This window comes from Esox lucius, chromosome 5 (genome assembly GCF_011004845.1).
Source record: "Esox lucius isolate fEsoLuc1 chromosome 5, fEsoLuc1.pri, whole genome shotgun sequence".
Taxonomy (NCBI): Eukaryota; Metazoa; Chordata; class Actinopteri; order Esociformes; family Esocidae; genus Esox; species Esox lucius.
In genome coordinates, this window is record NC_047573.1 from 24,521,790 (window position 1) to 24,542,194 (window position 20,405).

Sequence of the window (20,405 nt, forward strand, 5' to 3'; positions counted from 1 at the left end):
CAGATTGTCTTCACCAGGACCACACCCCTAAATGCCTTGAAGCAACCGCCATGTGATTGGTTGATTAGATAATTGCATTAATGAGAAATTGAACAGGTGTTGCTAATAATCCTTTAGGTGAGTGTATATATATATAATAATCAATAATAATTTAGGTGTGTAACAAAACAAAATGTAGATAAAGTGAATACTTTCCAAAGGTACTGTACATCCTCTAACTAAAGTTGTTCAGTTTGGCTTTATTTCTCTTCAAGTCTTCTATGAATCTGTAATACATCAGCCCAGGTCATCAGACTGCCTAACATAAGCCACCTATGTTATATAGACTATGTTCTTAAAATGTGTATATTTTAAAATGTATGTAATAATGTCTCAATGATCTCAAATACTATAAAAACAACAATCAAACAATTAATGATTTTTTTTTTATCATGTAATGTGCTAGAAACCTTTATTCTTTTCTGAAACAGAATCATTCCTATTTTCTAATAGTTCTTTCAGTCTAAAGAGCTATTTTACCAGTGATTGAAAAAGTGGGATTACCTAAAAAACACAATGCAAAGAGATTTTAGAAATCCCTGCTGTCTATATTTGACGTGCTTTTGAGGTTGGATCGCTGTAGCCGCTGGCGGCCTCCATTGTGCTTTTTGCTCATAAAGCGACACCACAGGGCAGTGAGCAGGGATAGGACCATCAAGGCAAATGCCACGGAAACGCAAACCGACATCACCAATGATATCTTTCCGTCTTCCTGTAAATAAGAAATGGAAAAAATTAAACAGAATCTAAAAATGCATACTGAACTCACATAATCTTGAAAAAAAACATAGGTCCTGAAATGAAACGCACATAGAACACAGCGTTTTAAAAACCTAAAACATCACAGAACTATCACGAAGCATGAAACACTTAAATTATAGTCGTAGGCAACAATGTTTCAGTCACAGATCTTGTTTTCCTCTTAGTAGTTCTATACTGCTCTAGTGCATCACCTTCATCTTTTGCATTTCACTGAGCAGGGCGAAGCTGCTGAGATGGGTGCAGGAGCACACAGTGTGGGTAGAGTTAGACACCACTAAGGTGCAGCCTTGGCTTGACCACGCCCCCCCTCCAACCTCCGACCAATAAACACAGGTGGCGTTCTGGTCACTGAGCTGGACACAGAGAAGAAACTCATGATTTCATGTACAGCTTGGGTCAACTCAATGCCTGCGTGTTAAAATAATGTATTTAATGCCAAATAATATTTAAAATAATACGATTAAAGGGATAGTTATGCTTATTTTTCACACCTAGACTAGGAGCTTCTCTTCAAACTGTCCTTTTAACAGTGCATTTAAATGTACGGAGGTGCAGCGTTCTTACTCCATGCCTCTGAACGCACTGCTGACAAATACAAAATACGATCCCAATAACATTGCTACATTTCCAAAAAATAATGGCTAGGGGACTGTGCGAGTTTGTAAATAATCAGCAAAAAAAGACATTTGAGACATTTTGAGGAACAACCTAGTCAAAAATAAATGAAAAATGCATTCTGGAACTTTATTATACTGTATCACCAAAACAAAGGAAATTTCAAGTTTGAAAGAAAGTGGCTTTGAATATACAACCATCAGGGATTGTTTTTGCACGACAGCAAGAAACCAAAAATTGTAAAATGCTTTATTTAACAGGTTTATAGAGACAAAGTAGTTACCGTCAAGTGTTTGAAGGTGAGAATGATAGGTTCAGACAGGTTTGTAATGTTAGGATTGCTAACTGATACAGTCACCACTCTGGAGGAGAGCTTGTCAGAGATGTTTGTCAAAATCTGCAGACTCTTGTAGCTAAGCAGAACGGCAAAACCAAACCCTGCAACCAACATAGTACAAAACAAATAAAACATACAAAAACACAAACAATATGAAAGAAAAACCATTCAATAATAAAGTAAAACATATCCTTAAGGGGAGAGTGGGATAAGACGTGCCAATGGTTAGTTCAGCTGCTTGTTTCAATGAAGCCATACAGATCATTATTTCATTGAGTCTGATGAAAGAAACCACAAAGAATGTGGTTAAGGAAGTTTTGTCAAAACTATTTCTGGTACTGTTGCAAAATTCCAGAATCTTTCACTGAACTTCCCTTTACACCTGAAATACGGGTTACAAGATTGGATGGAGTTGGAAGGAAAAACGTCCTATGTCATCAGTCCTTCCAATCCAATACACACTGCAAGACATGAGTAGCCGTAGACACTACTGTAGGAAAACTGTTACCTCAGATGGTTTCACGCAACAAATGCTATGTGCAAAGAATAAAAACACACTCAAATTAAAGCAGACATTCCTCACTTTAACCCCACAGAATATACGGCACAAAATACAACAGCCTCCACAAAATCATACAAGAAACTAAACAGCCTCATAGAAAATGTCAGTAAATACACTCAGAAACTCAGTTACATTGTTTTTTTAAGAAGCCTAATGCTACAGAGCTGAGTGGGTCTGTACCTGGGTAGTTCTTTCCAATCACTGTCTCCCAGGTGGTGTCAAGTTGGATATTTTCATTGGTCAGTTTGACTGGTCCTTGAGGTGGCGTCTTTTCCCTAATAACCACAATCTCTATCTCTGTTTTGTCAACAAAGGCACAAAAATCTATAGTGACTAAAAATCACAACAATTAAAAATTACAAAGTCAGTGGCCTGCAAGGTGTACCATCCTTAAATGTGTGCTACCTGTGTGGCTTGTATTGATTCTGCTCACGTTGTCTCTTAGCAGTGGGGACATCAGTCTGATAAGGTTTTCAGTTGCTTTAAGTAAAGTAGTCACTTCACTGCTACCACAAACACCACTGAACAGGAGTTGAAGACTATCTGTCACATTGGTCAGGACCTTCACAGAGAACAGTGCCAAGTCATTTCATATACAGAGTGCTTGGTTGTATGTGTATGTACCTCAGGGGGCTTACTGTAACTTACTGTGAAAGTCTCATTTGTAGCTACAGTCATCCCAGATTTATTTAACATCAAACAGTTGTCTCTCAGGACTGATATGATGCTATTAAAACCTGGTAAAGTCTAAGAAAGGGAGAGAGAGTACACCAGGTGTTACTGAGAGGATCAAATGGTAAATCATTTCAATACCTCAAGATGAGAAGTACCCAAATAATAACATAAAAAAAGAATTTACCTGCTCAGGTATGCTCTGAGTTATATATTGGTCACAATTTACATCTAAAGGAAAGACATGAATCCAAATAATATCAGTTACAACTCAAAACTCCACAAACATGTATAGTATCAGGTCTGTCATCGAGGTTGCAAAACCGGTAACTGGTCGGCTGTGAAGACGTTTCAACAGATGGTGTCAACCCCAAGATCATCTGTCTCAAGCAGACAGTTAGTAAAGCCAGGGGCGTAGGTTTGATTTCAAATGTGAGGGGGACAAACACTGGCGTAGCGTGGTGACACAAGGCCGAGGTGCAAGTTGTCCTTACATGGACCCCCATGGGATGAAAAATTGCGCTATATAGGCATGAAATTCTGATCCTGAGGTCTGACTGTGATAACCACATATACAAACACACATTAAAAATTACAATTACAAGGTAATCAAACACGGGCCCCCCACCCACGGCCAGTACTGTATTTGAATTTCACAACCTAACCTCCCAAGCTCCACCACACTCTTGCATTACTACACTGGTTGACTCAACATCCTTCTGGTTCTGCTAATAAATATGAACATTCAACATATGGGCTACACATAACATAACACATTTTATTTACATTATCCACCTTTAAAGACAACATTTCACCTCCGCTCCACGGTTGACCTTTTCACCCTGGCTGTCTGATCCAGCTATGACAAGGACCTTCTCACGGCCACCAAGTGTTTTCTTGGCTGGTGTCATACTGGTGCTAGCTGTGAGTGAGGTGAACCTAGTTGTAATGTAGACTGCTTGCTAGATAACGAAATAATGTTAGCTAGCAAGCTAATACACAGCTACGGAAAAAATTAAGAGACCACTGCACCTTTTTCTTTCCTTTCCAATAAAGCAGAAAAAGAAGAGACCACTGCAAATTGAACGCTTCTGTTCCTCCCTCAAAACCTTCCTTTTCAAAGAAAAAGGTGCAGTGGTCTCTTAATTTTTTCCGTAGCTGTATATTTTCCAACTATCATTCATATATAACGTTAGCCTAACTACACCTTACCGCTTTTAGAAAAACACTCTAATAAGCTAAATATCTACCTCATATATATGTTAAGGGAGAGGTCATTAGCTAGAGGTAGCCAGCTAGGTTACCAAACTTTCAAGAGCCAGAGATCACAGTTGCTAGTAGCAACGGTAGCCTCTACAACCATAACCAGACCTAACCAGCACCTACCTCAAAGCAAAGTGTGGTCCTAAAGCCAATCTCATTCGAATTACGCAATTGCTTGCCGTACTGCCATTGCAACATTCTAAAGAGGGTGAGCTTTTCTTATAATAAGTGGAGGGGACATGTCCCACTCATGTATAATGAAACCTGCGCCCCTGAGTACAGCAATGGAATATACTTTGAACAGATCACCCCCAAGCTGAGACTTTGAGAAAAAAATAAGTAAAAGTAAAAAAGAAGTGAGAAGTCCATTTGACTCATTCCAAGGCTAAGTTTGGAGAAAAACCTCCTCTCACCTGGACACTGAGTTTGATTGCTGCCACTGGTAGTGAGACCAGTAGGACACTGACACATGTAGCTTCCCTCTAAATTCCAGCAGATTCCCCACTTCCCACAAATACCTCTGTCCGCTGCACACTCATCTGTGTCTGAAGGTAGAAGAGAATTGTGAAGAGAAGATGAAAATGTGATGAGAAAAGTGAAGGCAAAAACTCTGTTAAATCATACTCAAATAATGTTGCTACTTACTAAACACAAGAAAATCCTTCTTGAATGTTTGAGCTTGCTGGCCAATGAATATTCTATTCTAAGAACATACCCACATCATTCCATGTTTGTGTCATTCCAAACAGAAAAAAAAGGGGGATACACGCAGGAAAAATTTGATCCATCCCATATGTGGCCGATATTTGATTTATAAGAAAAATATCCATCCATCTTCTTCCGCTTATCCGGGGCCGGGTCGCGGGGGCAGCAGTCTAAGCAGGGATGCCCAGACTTCCCTTTCCCCAGACACTTCCTCTAGCTCTTCCAGGGGGACACCGAGGTGTTCCCAGGCCAGCCGGGAGACATAGTCCCTCCAGCGTGTCCTAGGTCTTCCCCGGGGTCTCCTCCCGGTGGGACGGGACCGGAACACCTTCCCAGGAAGGCGTTCCGGAGGCATCCGAAACAGATGCCCAAGCCACCTCAGCTGACCCCTCTTGATGTGGAGGAGCAGCGGCTCTACTCTGAGCTCCTCCCGGGTGACCGAGCTTCTCACCCTATCTCTAAGGGATCGCCCGGCCACCCTGCGGAGAAAGCTCATTTCGGCCGCCTGTATCCGGGATCTTGTTCTTTCGGTCATGACCCAAAGCTCATGACCATAGGTGAGAGTAGGAACGTAGATTGACCAGTAAATCGAGAGCTTTGCCTTGCGGCTCAGCTCTTTCTTCACCACGACAGACCAATACATCGACTGCATTACTGCAGAAGCTGCACCGATCCGTCTGTCAATCTCCCGTTCCATCCTTCCCTCACTCGTGAACAAGACCCCTAGATACTTAAACTCCTCCACTTGAGGCAGGCACTCTCCACCAACCTGAACTGGGCAAGCCACCCTTTTCCGACTGAGGACCATGGCCTCGGATTTGGAGGTACTGATTTTCATCCCCACCGCTTCACACTCGGCTGCAAACCGTCCCAGTGCATGCTGAAGGTCCTGGTTAGAAGGGGCCAACACGACAACATCATCTGCAAAGAGCAGAGACGAAATTGTGTGGTCCCTAAACCTGACACCCTCCGGCCCCTGGCTGCGCCTAGAAATTCTGTCCATAAAAATTACAAACAGAACCGGTGACAAAGGGCAGCCCTGCCGGAGTCCAACATGCACTGGGAACAAGTCTGACTTACTGCCGCCAATGCAGACCAAGCTCCTGCTTCGGTTGTACAGGGACCTGACAGCCCTTAGCAAAGGACCCAGGACCCCATATTCCCGAAGCACCCTCCACAAGATGCCGCGAGGGACACAGTCGAATGCCTTCTCCAAATCCACAAAACACATGTGGATTGGTTGGGCAAACTCCCATGAACCCTCCAACAACCCGTAGAGGGTATAGAGCTGGTCCAGTGTTCCACGGCCCGGACGAAAACCACACTGTTCCTCCTGAATCCGAGGTTCTACTATCGGCTGTATTCTCCTCTCCAGAACCCTGGCATAGACTTTCCCGGGGAGGCTGAGAAGTGTGATCCCCCTATAGTTGGAACACACCCTCCGGTCCCCCTTCTTAAAAAGAGGGACCACCACCCCGGTCTGCCATCCCAGAGGCACTGTCCTCGACCGCCACGCGATGTTGCACAGGCGTGTCAACCAAGACAGCCCCACAACATCCAGAGACTTGAGGTACTCAGGGCGGATCTCATCCACCCCCGGTGCCTTGCCACCGAGGAGTTTCTTGACCACCTCTGTGACTTCAGCCCGGGTGATGGACGAGTCCACCTCTGAGCCCTCATCCTCTGCTTCCTCAATGGAAGACGTGACAGCGGGATTGAGGAGATCCTCGAAGTACTCCTTCCACCGCCCGACGACATCCTCAGTTGATGTCAACAGCTGCCCACCTCTACTGTAAACAGCGTTGGTAGGGCACTGTTTCCCTCTCCTGAGGCGCCGGATGGTTTGCCAGAATCTCTTCGAGGTTAAGATTTTTGACACTGCTAACTGGTAAGAGTATGAAGAATCGCGAGGACATTAACACAACCCCTATTGAATCCATTAGCACCATACATGCGACCAAATTACAGAGGTGCAGAACCTTCACCTTTTTCTGCTGTAACCACTGGGGTCAACTTGGCCTTGTGCTAAGGGTCATTGTCATACTGGAAAGTCCAAGAGCGTCCCATGCGCAGCTTTCGTGCAGAAGAATGCAAATTATCTGCCAGTATTTTCTGATAACATGCTGCATTCATATTGCCATACATTTTCACAAGATTCCCCTGATCCTTTAGAGCTCACACACCCCCAAAACCCCCATCAGTGAGCCACCACCATGCACCACAGTGTGGATGGTATTCTTTTCACTATAGGCCTTGTTGACCCCTCTCCAAACACAGCGATTATGGTGGTGACCATAAAGCTCTACTTTGGTCTCGCCACTCCCTTGTGTGCCAGAAGCTGTGTCAAGAAGGCGTGTCAAGGTGTTGTCGGGCATATTGTAACCAGACCTTTTATGTGGCATTGGCACAGTAAAGGCTTCTTTCTGGCAATCAAGGAGTATTCTGGCTGTAAAGCTATTAGCTAGCCATTTACAGTAATCTTTGGCCAAGAGTACACTTTAGGTCCGTTAATAAATGTTCTGTTGTCTACGTTATTTCAGTTTAGAAGGTTTTAGAAGTCAATCCAATAGCCATAGAGAGGAAATATAAACAGCAGCTTACAAGACATGTGGTGGGGTTGTACAGGGAGATTGCTTGTTTCCATTTTCTGTTTGACCCAACGTCTGAAGCCCAGGGGCACCAGACCTTCCGCAAATTAGGACAGAAGTGTCTGGAAACAAGTTATCTGCACTGGCTTCAACATTTCTCCAACTAATCCTCACAAGCTTTGCCTGTTGCGTCTTGTCTAGGATCATAATTCTGCTTCCCGTGTCCGTTCAAGTTTAAGATTATATATTTCACTATGGGGTATTATATGTTAAATAATAAATTAGTAATGAACTCTATTACACAAAAAAGTATGTGGGCATTGAGGGTGTAATCCCAGAAACACATGCCATGGGGTAGAAGTTTTTGAAAGTTGTGCATCTCCTCAGGCTAGTGTGTGAACCATTAGTGTCTTAATCTAAGGGATTCTCTCACAAAACTGCTGTGCTCATGGCTCCAGCGTCGGCACTGTATAAAGGATTGACAGTGGTGGAAATTTGTGGTACGGCATGTTTTACAGCCTGTTTGTCTCGGCTCCTGGCTTTGCTCAATGTGCTGTTGGCTGTCAGAGGAGGGTGAGAAGTTGAATATTACGCAATGGCAATGCTGACTACAAGTCTGTGGGCCGCCTGGTTCTGTGTTTGTTAGGCCAGCTTGGAATGACTGTTCAAATATCCCCATAATGAGTCATACCGAATGAGAGACTGAAAGTGAACGTACATCTACAACGCTCAACACCAGTTCCCTGAAGGAGGCAATGAGCAACAACTCTGTGACCAAGATGGGTCCTGCATTAATGAATGGGAAGGCTGAAAATGGGATTCGAACCTGGGTCACCCACATGAAAGGCTGTGTCTTTAACCACTATGCCACAGAGATATACATTTGCTGGGTGTCGGTATAGCCTCTTGTCATTATACAATTTTGTCATGCATTAACATTTCGCCTAGTTTGAATATTTCGTTAGACACCATTAACCATTGTGTTCAACTGAGTAATGTTTCTTAAGTTTACCTTCACCACAAATAGCATCTATGAACTGTTTGCCTTTTGCCACTGGCCGTTTTAACAGCTTATTAGCCATTCATGAATGACATTGATACAATAACAGACCTTTTTGTCAAGTGAAAAGACAAAATGATTGTGTAGTCTGCATAGTTTTTGTTTGTCCTGAACAAATCCTAAGACATAATTTGAAAATCCACCAGAAATAGTCGCGTTATAACAGTAAACAAAGTCATTTTAGGCTTCCTAAAACAGCTACTGAAGGTTGTAGCCAGCAATGTTTTTGTCTATCCTGAACGTATCCTCTTTTGCCACTGGCTGTTTTAACAGCTAATAAGCATTTCGTAAATGACTCTGAAACAGTATCTATCAATATAGGTGACGATAACTGACTTTTTTGTCAAGTGAAAAGACGAGAGAATCGTGTAGGCCTTCCTATTATGTATCTACAGATGGTTGTAGCTAGCTAAGCTTTCATCTGTCCTGAACAAACAGTGCGTTTTGACTGTGAAAGGAGTCGAACAGTGGACCTGTAGTCCGCCTCTCTAACCACTATGCTATTTAACAAGGGCTGGTTAGCCAGTCAGTCAATAAGAGACATTCGCTCTGCTAGGCTTACGCGATCCGGCTAAAAGGGCATTATAAATAAATGTGGTTGATTGATTTTGCGAGCACAGATGAAGCCTAGCCCTAGACCAAAATAAAAAACTCAATTGAGCTTATACATTGAGTTGGAATTTTAGTCCAGGACTAGGCTTAATTTGTGTCTGTAAAACCAGCCCAAAATTGTATGTCTGAACCTGCTCCAGTTAAGTTAAATCAGACTGCAATGAAAAATAAAACAAGCAATCTATTTCATCACCATTACCGCGTAGTGAGTCTCTTTTTAGACCCCTAACCTAAAGAAAAGTTAACCTTTTCATCCCCGAGGTAAATCAATTGAGCTTACCATAACATCCACCCCCAATATTTTGAATCGAATATCCAGCTGGACAGAGTGCAAATGGTGAAGCTTGGGCCAGGTAGAGACCTATGGAAAAAATCAGCAGAATCAGATGTATGAACAAATTAAACCTCTCTTTTGTAGGTAATGTACATGCAAAAAATGTATATTTTTTATATATACATGCAAAAAACAAAAACATGAATACCACACGGGTATTCCTTCATTATGTATGTGCCTTAAACTTGATCTTAACTTAAGGCACAAAAAAGCTGCTTCACCATCCTTGAAATCTCAAATTAAAAGGTCCAACAAAAACAAGGTCCAACAAAAACAGGGAAATAAGCGGACTCACCAGAAATCCAGAAGAGCAAATGCCCTTTCATTGCAAAGGAGGTTGTTTGTCAAGTAACTGCTTGCCTATGGACATGAAACTGAGCAGATTGCCTATCAACATTCTCCTTTTATAGATTTTTTCTTCTTCTCAATGTCATCTTAAAAGAAAAAAAGGAAGTCTCGGTAGCAGCAATTCTCATCATAGCCTCCACCTTCTAATGATGAGATTAGAAAGGGTTTAGAAAATAAAAATGTTAAGAAACATTCTTCTCTTTTTTCTTACAATCCAAAACCCCAAAATACAATTATATGTATCAGTCCCAAGTGTTATTGTGTATTCACAATGTTACACTATAGATAAATATCTACATATACATACAAAAACAATATTTCTCAACACTGGCTAAATGCACGTCACTCTAAGAAGTGTGTGAAAACATAACTTCCGGTAAAAACGGTAGATGTCGACCTCTAAACTCCCACCAATTTTCTCCAGTCAAGAAAAGTTCAGACAAAGGACACACAAGTTAGGGTTTAATTTAAGGTTAAAATCTTGAATTTATTGTCCAAAAATATTCTAGGTGGCAAGTATTGCTGGACAAAACATTTTTTTTGCATAATTTAAAGACTTAACACTAGGCTGACAGAACTAATATGATGAAAAATAAAACGTAAAAAATGACTGCTGTCAAGTATAAAACAACTGAACAGATCCCAAAGAAGTTCTCATATAAATACAAGTAAACATTTTCTTCAAATATAAAAAGCTATTTTAAAGAACTGATAAAAACCCAGAGACTTAAAAAGAAATTGATAAATTCTTTGGTTTTCGGTTGAGCTGAGGCACTTGTGATGTCAGTATTGAAGACTTGACGTATGCCTAACTGAAGGAGTGATTGCCAAGTCCACCTATAAATCCATGCTATCCAGGAACAGTAGTGAAAGCTCTTTAGTACACCCCAGTTGACAGTCCATAATTGTCTATAGGCCATGCACCTCCCACAGCAGGATCTCATTATATGCAACGGTGAAGAGGAGTTCCCCAGAGGGAGAGAAGCGACAGGTCTGCAGAGAATCACTGTGGTGGATGAAGTCCTGGAACCTACCACTCGACGATTTGATGAGCTTCAGCACTCGCTCTGAGAGAGAGACAAAACACATAACAGCTTAATTCAATCTATTTAAATACAGCGCAGGCTTGTCAGAATTTGGACAATGACAGAAGTCTTCTTGTTTGAAAAAAGCACTTTGAAATGATACATCTTTAATTTGAGGGTATTTTCATACATATTGGATACAAATCCCACTTAAGAGTATCAAAAATATTTTGATTTGGCTTTGCAGTTCTCTCTTATTAAGTAGGTGTGTGTGTGTGAGTTTGCATCATTAGTACATGCACAAGAGAGCTGTCAAGTTCTAGTATAGATTCTAGGCTTTGTGTTTGCATTTGGAGTTGGTTGCAGGTGTCTGACAAAAGGACCAAATAGGTGTAAATCACAGTCAAGTTTGCCATTATAAGGCAGATAAATTAAAATATATTGACATGTGAAGAATCAACCATTTGGTACATCTAGAAGAAATAAAGCACTGGTTAGCCAAGTGATGGTGAATTACCAGCCAGACCAAGGAAGATCTCTATATTGCAGGACCAAACAATGCTCACCCATAACGCAAAAAAACCACACAAAAAAACAACAAAACAGATCAGATCCAGAGGGTATGCCTGGGTGTGTCAGCCACTACTATTTGTGAAAGACCTCACCCACCAGACTACACAGGCTGGACTACAAAGAGCAAAGAAAATCGTATCGGTTTTCCAATAAACATTAGGGAACTCATGGTTGTTTAAACGCTACAACGTTTTACCAATCACGCCCATATTCTGAAGTTAACAGAAACAACTTGTCTACTCAGATCCAACCAAATGCCTCAAAACTAATTCGACCCAAAAAACACAGCCAAGAGGTGGAATGTTCTTCACTGGCCAAGTCAATTATCCAACTTAAATATAATGAGCGTGCGTTTCACTTGTGTAAGAAAACACTGAAGGCAAAAATGCCCGATAACAAACAGGAGTACTGTGTGTACTGTATATGTATTACTGTGTGCAGTACTGAACAAAAACAGATAGGCTCATTATTTGTAAACACTATTAGAAAATATAATATAAAATAGATAAGCCTCTGAAATAAACGTAATTAAATGGACGGGACAGGATACAGTAATGGTAATTCTAAACCACATATAGTATACCTATTGCAAGCCGTCAACTTGTATAACTTTGTGGCAAGTCAAGCTAACCATCAATGAATCTAGGCTGCATCTTCCAAGCATGATGACAAGTATCCAACATCCGTTTGCAATTGCTTATACTGGGGCTTGCAGTAGGCACATGTATAGACTTGGTGTATATAAGGCTGTATAAAAGGCTACTTTACCTGCATTCATCGAGACTGTGCAGGGGCTAATGTTAATTTGAAAATACAGTAGATGTATCCATTCTGAAGATAGTTAAGCTCAAACGTTTGCATACCTTTGGAGAATTGGTAACATATGTTCCATTTGTAAAGAAAACATGAGTGAGCAGAGAAAAAACATGTATTTTCTTTCTTATGGGAGTCATAACAGAATGGCACAATCATAAAACTAAACATGGCAACAAAGAAAAAAATGACCTGACCCCTGTTCAGAAGGCTGCATACACTTAGTTCTTAATACTGTGTATTGCCCCCTTTAGCATCAATGACAGCATGCAGACTTTTGTAATAATTGTCTTTGAGGCCCCGAATTCTTGCAGGTGGTATAGCTGCCCTGTCTTAGCAAAATGCCTTCAGGTCATGCAAAGTCTTTGGTTGTCTTGCATGAACCACATGTTTGTTTCTGCTGTAACCACTGAAGGGTCAACTTGGCCTTGTGCTTAGGGTCATTGTCATGCTGGAAAGTCCAAGAACGTCCCATGCGCAGCTCTCGTGCAGAAGGGCTGTGGTCTTGACTCCATCTCTGGTATTCTATTCTATAGGCCTTGTTGACCCCTCTCCAAACATAGCACTTATGGTTGTGACCATAAAGCACTATTTTGGTCTCGTCACTACAAATTATAACGTGTCATGTCAGTGTTGTTGGGCATATTGTAACAGGCTTTTTTCTGTCAACTTGACCATGCAGCTACATTTTGTTCAAGTATCGTCGTATTGTGCTCCTTGAAACAACCACACTGTCTTTTTCCAGAGCAGCCTGTATTTCTCCTGAGGTTACCTGTGGGTTTTTCTTTGTATCCCCAACAATATTTCTGGCAGTTTTGGCTGAAATCCTTCTTGGTCTACCTGACCTTGGCTTGTTATTAAGAGATCCCCGAATTTTCCACTTCTTAATAAGTAATGGAACAGTACTGACTAGCATTTGCAAGGCTTTGGATATCTTTTTATATCCTTTTCCATATTTATAAAGTTCCATTACCTTGTTACGCAGGTCTTTTGGCAGTTCTTTTCTGCTCCCCATGGCTCAATGCATCCACGTGAGAGCTAACAAACTAATTTATACACAGACACTAATTGCAATTTAAAAAGCCACAGCTTTGGGAAATTCACCTTTAATTGCAATTTTAACCTGTGTGTCACCTTGTGTGTCTGTAACAAGGCCAAACATTCAATGTATGTAAACTTTTGATCAGGTCCATTTGGGTGATTTCTGTTATCATTATGATTTAAAAAGGAGACAACTATGTGATAATAAATGGCTTCATATGATCACTATCCTTAAATAAAAATAAAATGGTCAGTCATATTTTCTAAATCAATGCCAAAATTTCACAATTTCTGCCAGGATATGCAAACGAATGAGCACAACTGTATCTAAAACAGATGCAATGTATTTATTCCAATCCCTGATGAGAACAATTTTGCTCTTACTGGTATTTTAAACAGTTTGTACTAGTCAATAATCTAATTTTACTAGTCATATTTTAAGGTGACTAGTAACATTTCATAAACAACTACTTTCTGTTTCGAAGTTCCTAGTTGCAATTCCATTTTAATAGTCATAATTTAAAAACAACTAGTAAAATTCCAACATATACTTGTTTCTATTCTATTTGAAAGTAATACAATTGCATCATGACTAGTAAGACTTCGAATTACACTATCAGCAAGTAATTCACTAATTACTACTACTATTTATTACTACTATTAATTATTATAAACATCAGTGAAAAGGAAAAAAGAAACCCTAGAAAAACAAGAAATGTTGACATCTTATTTCAAATTAAGGATTCATTGTCGCTGAAGTACAACTAGCATTTATTGAATAGTGAATAGTAACATTAAGATAATGACTAGTGAAAATGTGTCATCATGAAAAAGATTTGGTAACTAAAACATTGTTACTACGAAAATTGCAAAGGAAATTTTTTGTTTATTCAAAAAGCTACTACTCTGAAGTATGTAGTTCATGTCAGAACTGTAGTGCCACTTTGAGTTCATTGTAAAAAAAAATAATTTAAAAAATCGAATTGACATTCGTCAAATAAAATAGCACCAATTGGAATAGTTACTACTAACTAAAGAATAAGTTCTAGTAGGTTTTCAATACTGCAGAATTAAAGTTAAAACAGCCTGCTATACATAACATTAGCTAAATTACTGAGCTAGCTAGCTTTTATCTAGTTTGCAACTAAGGCTACAGTTGTTAACACAGAGGGAGGAAATTACATATACAATACACCCTTTCTCCATGTTTTGCTGAGTTAAACACAATACCAATAATGACAAAGTGAAAACATTCTTTAGAAACATGCACCAATTCATTTTGACGGAAATACACCACAGGCGGCTGCCTAATCTTGCCTCACTGGAGGGCCGGCCCTGGTCTAGACAGATCTGAGGAAGGTTAGAAAAAAAATGCAAAATGATTGATGATCCCAGGAGTACAGTGGGCTACAGTGAAATGGAAGATGTTTTAACACTCTTCCTTGAGCTGGCCATCCAGCCAAACTAAAGAACTGGGCCACAAGGGCCTTGGTCAGGGATGTGACTATGAACTTGATGGTCACTCACAAAGAGCTTCAGAGTTTCTCTGCAGAGATAGGATAACCTAACAGAAGGACACCAAACTCTGCAGCACTACAACAAACCAGCCTTTATGGTGTAGTTTTGAGACTTTAGCCACTTCTGAGGAAATATGACATGCTGCCTGAGGGACTCAGAAAAGGGTGAAGATGAATCTTTCATCATGACAATGACCCAAAGCACACATACAAAACAATGATGGAGTGGCTTTAGGACAAGTATTTGCAATTAAAATAAACAGAAATGAAATTTACCTCATGCAGACAATGTTAGACCACTGCCATTATATAAAATGACTAAAACGTAAATCAGGTACACTAAAACATAAACATTAGAGAGTAACTTGGGAGGGTCCAGCTGTCCATTAGATTAGAAACTTGGCCTGGTTTTGGTCGTAACTATATGAGTGTATGGTAACACATCATGCAGAGATCAAAAGACCTACCCATGGATCTCAAGAAAGATTATTGATGCCCAGGAGTCTGGGGTTACAAAGCCATCTCCAAGCAATTCGAAGTAAATCTATTGTGTGACAGATCATTTACAAAGGGAGATATTCCAGGCAACTAGCAATCTACACTGTAATGGTCTGACTGGTCTGACCAAATTCAGCCTAAGAACTGACCAAAAATGTTCATAGAAGTCCCTAAGAACTACAGAGTCACAACATGGGATCTATAGGCCTCTCTTTCCATAATCAGTGTTAAAGTGCATGAGTCAACTGTTAGAAAGAGACTGTGAAAACCTGGCCAACATGGCCTAAATGGGAAGTCAAGATGGAAGATGTCTCGGCTCTCAAAAAACAATATAAAGAGTGAAATTTGCCAGGCCACACCTGGGTAAAGACAAAAACTAATGGAACTATATGTTCTGGACAGACGAGTCAAAGATGGAGTTGTTTGATCCATGCCCGCCATCCGATGTTCTGACAATCTAGCGGATGAAGATGTCCATCTTCATCCGCTTATCCGGTATCGGAAAATCATACTAATAGTAAAGCATGGAAGCAGTGACATTGGTTTAGAGTTGCTTTGCAGTTTAGGGCATGGTCCAGCGTGCTATCACTGAATAATAAATGACATATTGTACCAGAGATTACATGAGAGAAAGTGAGGCCATCTGTCAAAAACTGAATCTGAACTGAACATGGATCTTGCAACAGGACAATGATCGGAAACACGCGAAGCAAAAACAGAATTGTTCAAAGAGTTACGGGAGGGACAAATTAAAGCCCAGATCCTACTGTAATGCTGTGGAGGGACTTGAAGTAGGCCAGACATGTCAGAACGCCGCCCAAACAAGACACAGTTGTAGCAATACTGTTAAAAGTGAGCAAAAACCTCTCCCAGTTGATGTAAGAGACTTATAGACACGATCAGCCATAACATTATGACCACTGAAGGTGAAGTGAATAACACTGATACACGATCAGCCATAACATTATGACCACTGAAGGTGAAGTGAATAACACTGATACACGATCAGCCATAACATTATGACCACTGAAGGTGAAGTGAATAACACTGATACACCGATCAGCCATAACATTATGACCACTGAAGGTGAAGTGAATAACACTGATACACGATCAGCCATAACATTATGACCACTGAAGGTGAAGTGAATAACACTGATACACGATCAGCCATAACATTATGACCACTGAAGGTGAAGTGAATAACACTGATACACTGATCAGCCATAACATTATGACCACTGAAGGTGAAGTGAATAACACTGATACACGATCAGCCATAACATTATGACCACTGACAGGTGAAGTGAATAACACTGATACACTGATCAGTCATAACATTATGACCACTGACAGGTGAAGTGAATAACACTGATACACTGATCAGCCATAACATTATGACCACTGACAGGTGAAGTGAATAACACTTATACACTGATCAGCCATAACATTATGACCACTGACAGGTGAAGTGAATAACACTGATAACCTCGTTATCATGGCACCTGTCACTGGGTGGGATATACAGTATTAGGCAACAAATTAACATTCTGTCATCAAAGTTGAGGTATTAGAAGCAGGAAAAATGTGCAAGCGTAAGGATCAGAGCAACATTGACAAGGGCCAAATTGTGAAGGCTAGACTACTGGGTCAGAGCATCTCCAAACTGCAGGCCTTGTGGGTAGTTCCTGGTCTGCAGTGGTCAGTACCTATCAAAAGTGGTCCAAGGAAGGAAAGGCGGTGAACCGGCCACAGGGTCATGGGCGACCAAGGCTCAATGATGCACGTGGGGAGCCAAGGCTGGCCCTTGTGGTCAGATGCAACAGACGAGCTACTGTAGCTCAAACTGCTTAAAAAGTTAATGCTGGTACAGATAGAAAGGTGTCAGAACACACAGTTCGTTGCAGTTTGTTGCATAAGGGGCTGCGTAGACGCAGACCAGTCAGGGTGTCCATGCTGACCCCTGTTCACTGCCGAAAGCACATACAATGGGCACATGAGCATCAGAACTGGACCACGAAGACATGGAAGAAGGTGGCCTGGTGATTCATGTTTTCTTTTACATCATGTGGATGGCCCGGGTGCGTGTGCATCACATACCTGGAGAACACATGGACCTACACAATATTAGGTAGGGGGTCATAATGTTATGGCTGATCGGTGTAGACACTAACAATAAGCGGCTATATTAAGATATTTACATATTTAAAGGGTCATACATATTTTTGTCCCCACAATTAAAATGCACTTCAGTTGATTAAAAAAAATAATAATAATGAAAAGTATAATCTTTCAGTATCATTTTTAAAAATTAGTTTACCTTTATCCGTAAGTGAAGATTTCAAATCCATTGGCACAAATAAGCAAAAATAAAATAAAAACGTTCCATGACTATATGTATAGTACTGCATTTAAGAGTTTTTATTTTGAGAGTAAAAATTTTTTTCACTTTGCCTTTATCTGCAATTGTATGTAGATTCATGGCAAAAAATATATATTTAATCAGTGATAAATTAAGTCAACACAACAACAGATGGAGAAAGTGATTCTAAATACTTTACTAAAGCCCTGTCTCTCACAAAACCCATGAGAAATACCCATCACATTGTAAAACGTTTGTACTGAAATGAGAAAGATTTAATACAGAAGCAACCTTTACCTTTTGAACCCATTGCTATGAGGTGAGCCTTAGACGAGAGTGTCAGGCAAATGGCCCAATGCGACAGGGCAATCTTCTTCATGACCTGTTTTTTATCCAGGCTGTAGAAGCACAGCTCCCTCTCCACTCCGTAGCCTGTGTACACCACCAGGCCAGGGTCCATGGGACTGAAAGCAGCCAGACTTGGAGGGAGGCTGTCAGACTCCTGGAGGAGGGTGGGAGCAAGACAAAACAACGACAATTAAAGAGAAAGAGACATAAAAAGCGAGAAAATAATTGAGATTTATGAAAGTTAAATAACTTTATAAGGTAGTGGCCTAGGGTGCAAATTAGGTGCCTGTGAAAAGTATTCACCACCCCCTTGGACTTTTTCAAAAGAAAATGACCTGAAACAAAATAAAAATAAATTAACAGCACAGTATATTGCTGGTGGGTCCAAACCAGCCCACTGCTCTTCCTGCAAAAACTATATTCTATCTATATTCTGTCCAAAAAAGCATAAAATGCCTGATATTATACGTGCATTCACCGGCACCAGATCTCAAACCAACTGAACACCTATGGGAGATTTCGGACCGACGTGTTAGACAGCGCTCTCCACCACCATCATCAAAATCATCAAAATGAGGGAATATATTTTGTAAGAATGGTGTTCCATCCCTCAGTACCAGAGACTTGTACAATCTATGCCAAGGCACACTGAAGCTGTTCTGGCGGCTTGTGGTGCCTGAATACCTCACTGAGACACTTTGTTGGTTTTTCCTTTAATTTGTCACCCATCTGTATACACAGAAGTCAATATTAAATGTCTGCAAGGTCAAGAAAGGTAAAAACTGAGTCATCAATTGATATCATGAATGTCCCATCTAGATATACTGTCCCATCTTGATATTCTGAACAACATCCCCAGTTGAAAGGCCTCGCATAGTTCAGCCATAGAAGAGGTGTAAACCAAGAGTTATCACTATGGAATGAAGTCCAAGCTAATCACCTGTGTTAAAGCATGTGTGTGTAAACATTCATGTATGGCTAGCTATAAAGAGAGATTCACCTCTGGTGTGGCAGGAGCTGGAAATGTGAGCCAATCCAGAAGCTCACATTTGTCCTTCATCCAATCAGCTGCCCAGACGCTGACCCGTCTATCTGCACTGGCAGCCAACCACATCTCATTTCCTTCCAGGCCATATTCTTTGTACTGGTGAACCAAATACACAATGACTTCATGTAGACTCTTAGTACTGTAGCTCTTAAAAACAGGAACACAATCAACCTCAGAATAGGTCAAACTGATGCATTTCCTAGTCATTCTATTTGTGGTAATCAAAGATCAACTACTGTTAGGTTAGGTAATTGACACGGACACATGTTATTCTGTTTACCAAAATATATTCCAGTTACAGTAAAATAGTGGAATATGTGCTTAAAGTGCAGTCTCTCAGCTTTAATTTGAGTGTATTCACATATTCTTTTTCAAGGGACCAAAAGTAATTAGACTCAAAAGCCGGGTTATGGACAGGTCTGGGCTATTTCTTCATGATTTCATTATCAATTAAGTAGGTAAAAGGTCTGGAGTTTATTCTAGGTGTGGCATTTGCATTTGGAAGCTGTTGCTGTAAACCCACAACATGTGGTGAAAGGAGCTCTCAATGCAAGTGAAACATGCCAGTCTTAGGCTGCAAAAAAAAGAAATCCATAAGAGAGATAGCAGGAACCTTAGGAGTGGCCAAATCAAAAGTTTGGTACATTCTGAGAAAAAAAGAATGCACTGGTAAGCTCTGGGACACAAAAAGGCCTGGATGTCCACGGAAAACAACAGTGGTGGATGATTGTAGGATCCTTTCAATGGTAAAGAAAAACTCCTTCACAACATCCAGCCAAGTGAAGAACACTCTACAGGGGTAGGTCTTTTATTATCCAAGTCTACCATAGAGAGAAGACTTAACGAGAGGAAATACAGAGGGTTCCCCACAAGGTGCAAACTATTTATAAGCCTCAAGAATAGAAAGGCCAGATTAGACTTTGACAAAAAACATCTAAAAAGCTAGTCCAGTTCTGGAACAGCAATTCTTTGGACAGATGAAACTAAGATCAACCTGTACCAGAATGATGGGGGGGAAAGTATGAGAAGGGCTTGGAACAGCTCATGACCCGAGGCATACCACATCATCTGTAAAACATGGTGGAAGCAGCGTGATGACATGGGCATGCATGGCTTCCAATGAAACTGGGTCACTAGTGTTTATTAATGTGACAGAAGACAGAAGCAACCGGATGAATTCTGAAGTGTATGGATATTGTCTGCTGAGATTCAGCCAAATTCAGCCAAGTTGATTGGATGGTTCTTAACTCTACAGATGAACAATGACCTAAAAACACACTGTGA

At 40.7% G+C, this 20,405-nt stretch overlaps 2 protein-coding genes across 2 annotated transcripts in view; both read right to left on the bottom strand.

Annotated features, from left to right (window-relative positions):
* Nucleotides 1-445: 445 nt before the first annotated feature.
* On the bottom strand, nt 446-10,003 carry LOC105021278 (adhesion G protein-coupled receptor E3). Its single transcript, XM_010888838.3, has 10 exons — nt 9,845-10,003; nt 9,496-9,576; nt 4,664-4,795; nt 3,175-3,218; nt 2,964-3,062; nt 2,721-2,877; nt 2,496-2,612; nt 1,700-1,854; nt 993-1,154; nt 446-751 (listed from the first exon to the last, which is right to left on the bottom strand). The coding sequence occupies exons 1-10, from the start codon at nt 9,873-9,875 to the stop codon at nt 569-571; spliced, it is 1,161 nt and encodes a 386-aa protein (XP_010887140.3). The 5' UTR covers nt 9,876-10,003; the 3' UTR covers nt 446-568.
* Nucleotides 10,004-10,396: 393 nt separating this feature from the next.
* wdr90 (WD repeat domain 90) overlaps nt 10,397-20,405 on the bottom strand; it is a 55,806-nt gene continuing 45,797 nt past the window's right edge. Inside the window, 3 exon segments of the mRNA XM_010888837.4 lie at nt 10,397-10,964; nt 18,023-18,227; nt 19,074-19,217. Coding sequence (XP_010887139.3) covers nt 10,807-10,964; nt 18,023-18,227; nt 19,074-19,217 — 507 coding nt within the window. The 3' untranslated portion in view covers nt 10,397-10,806.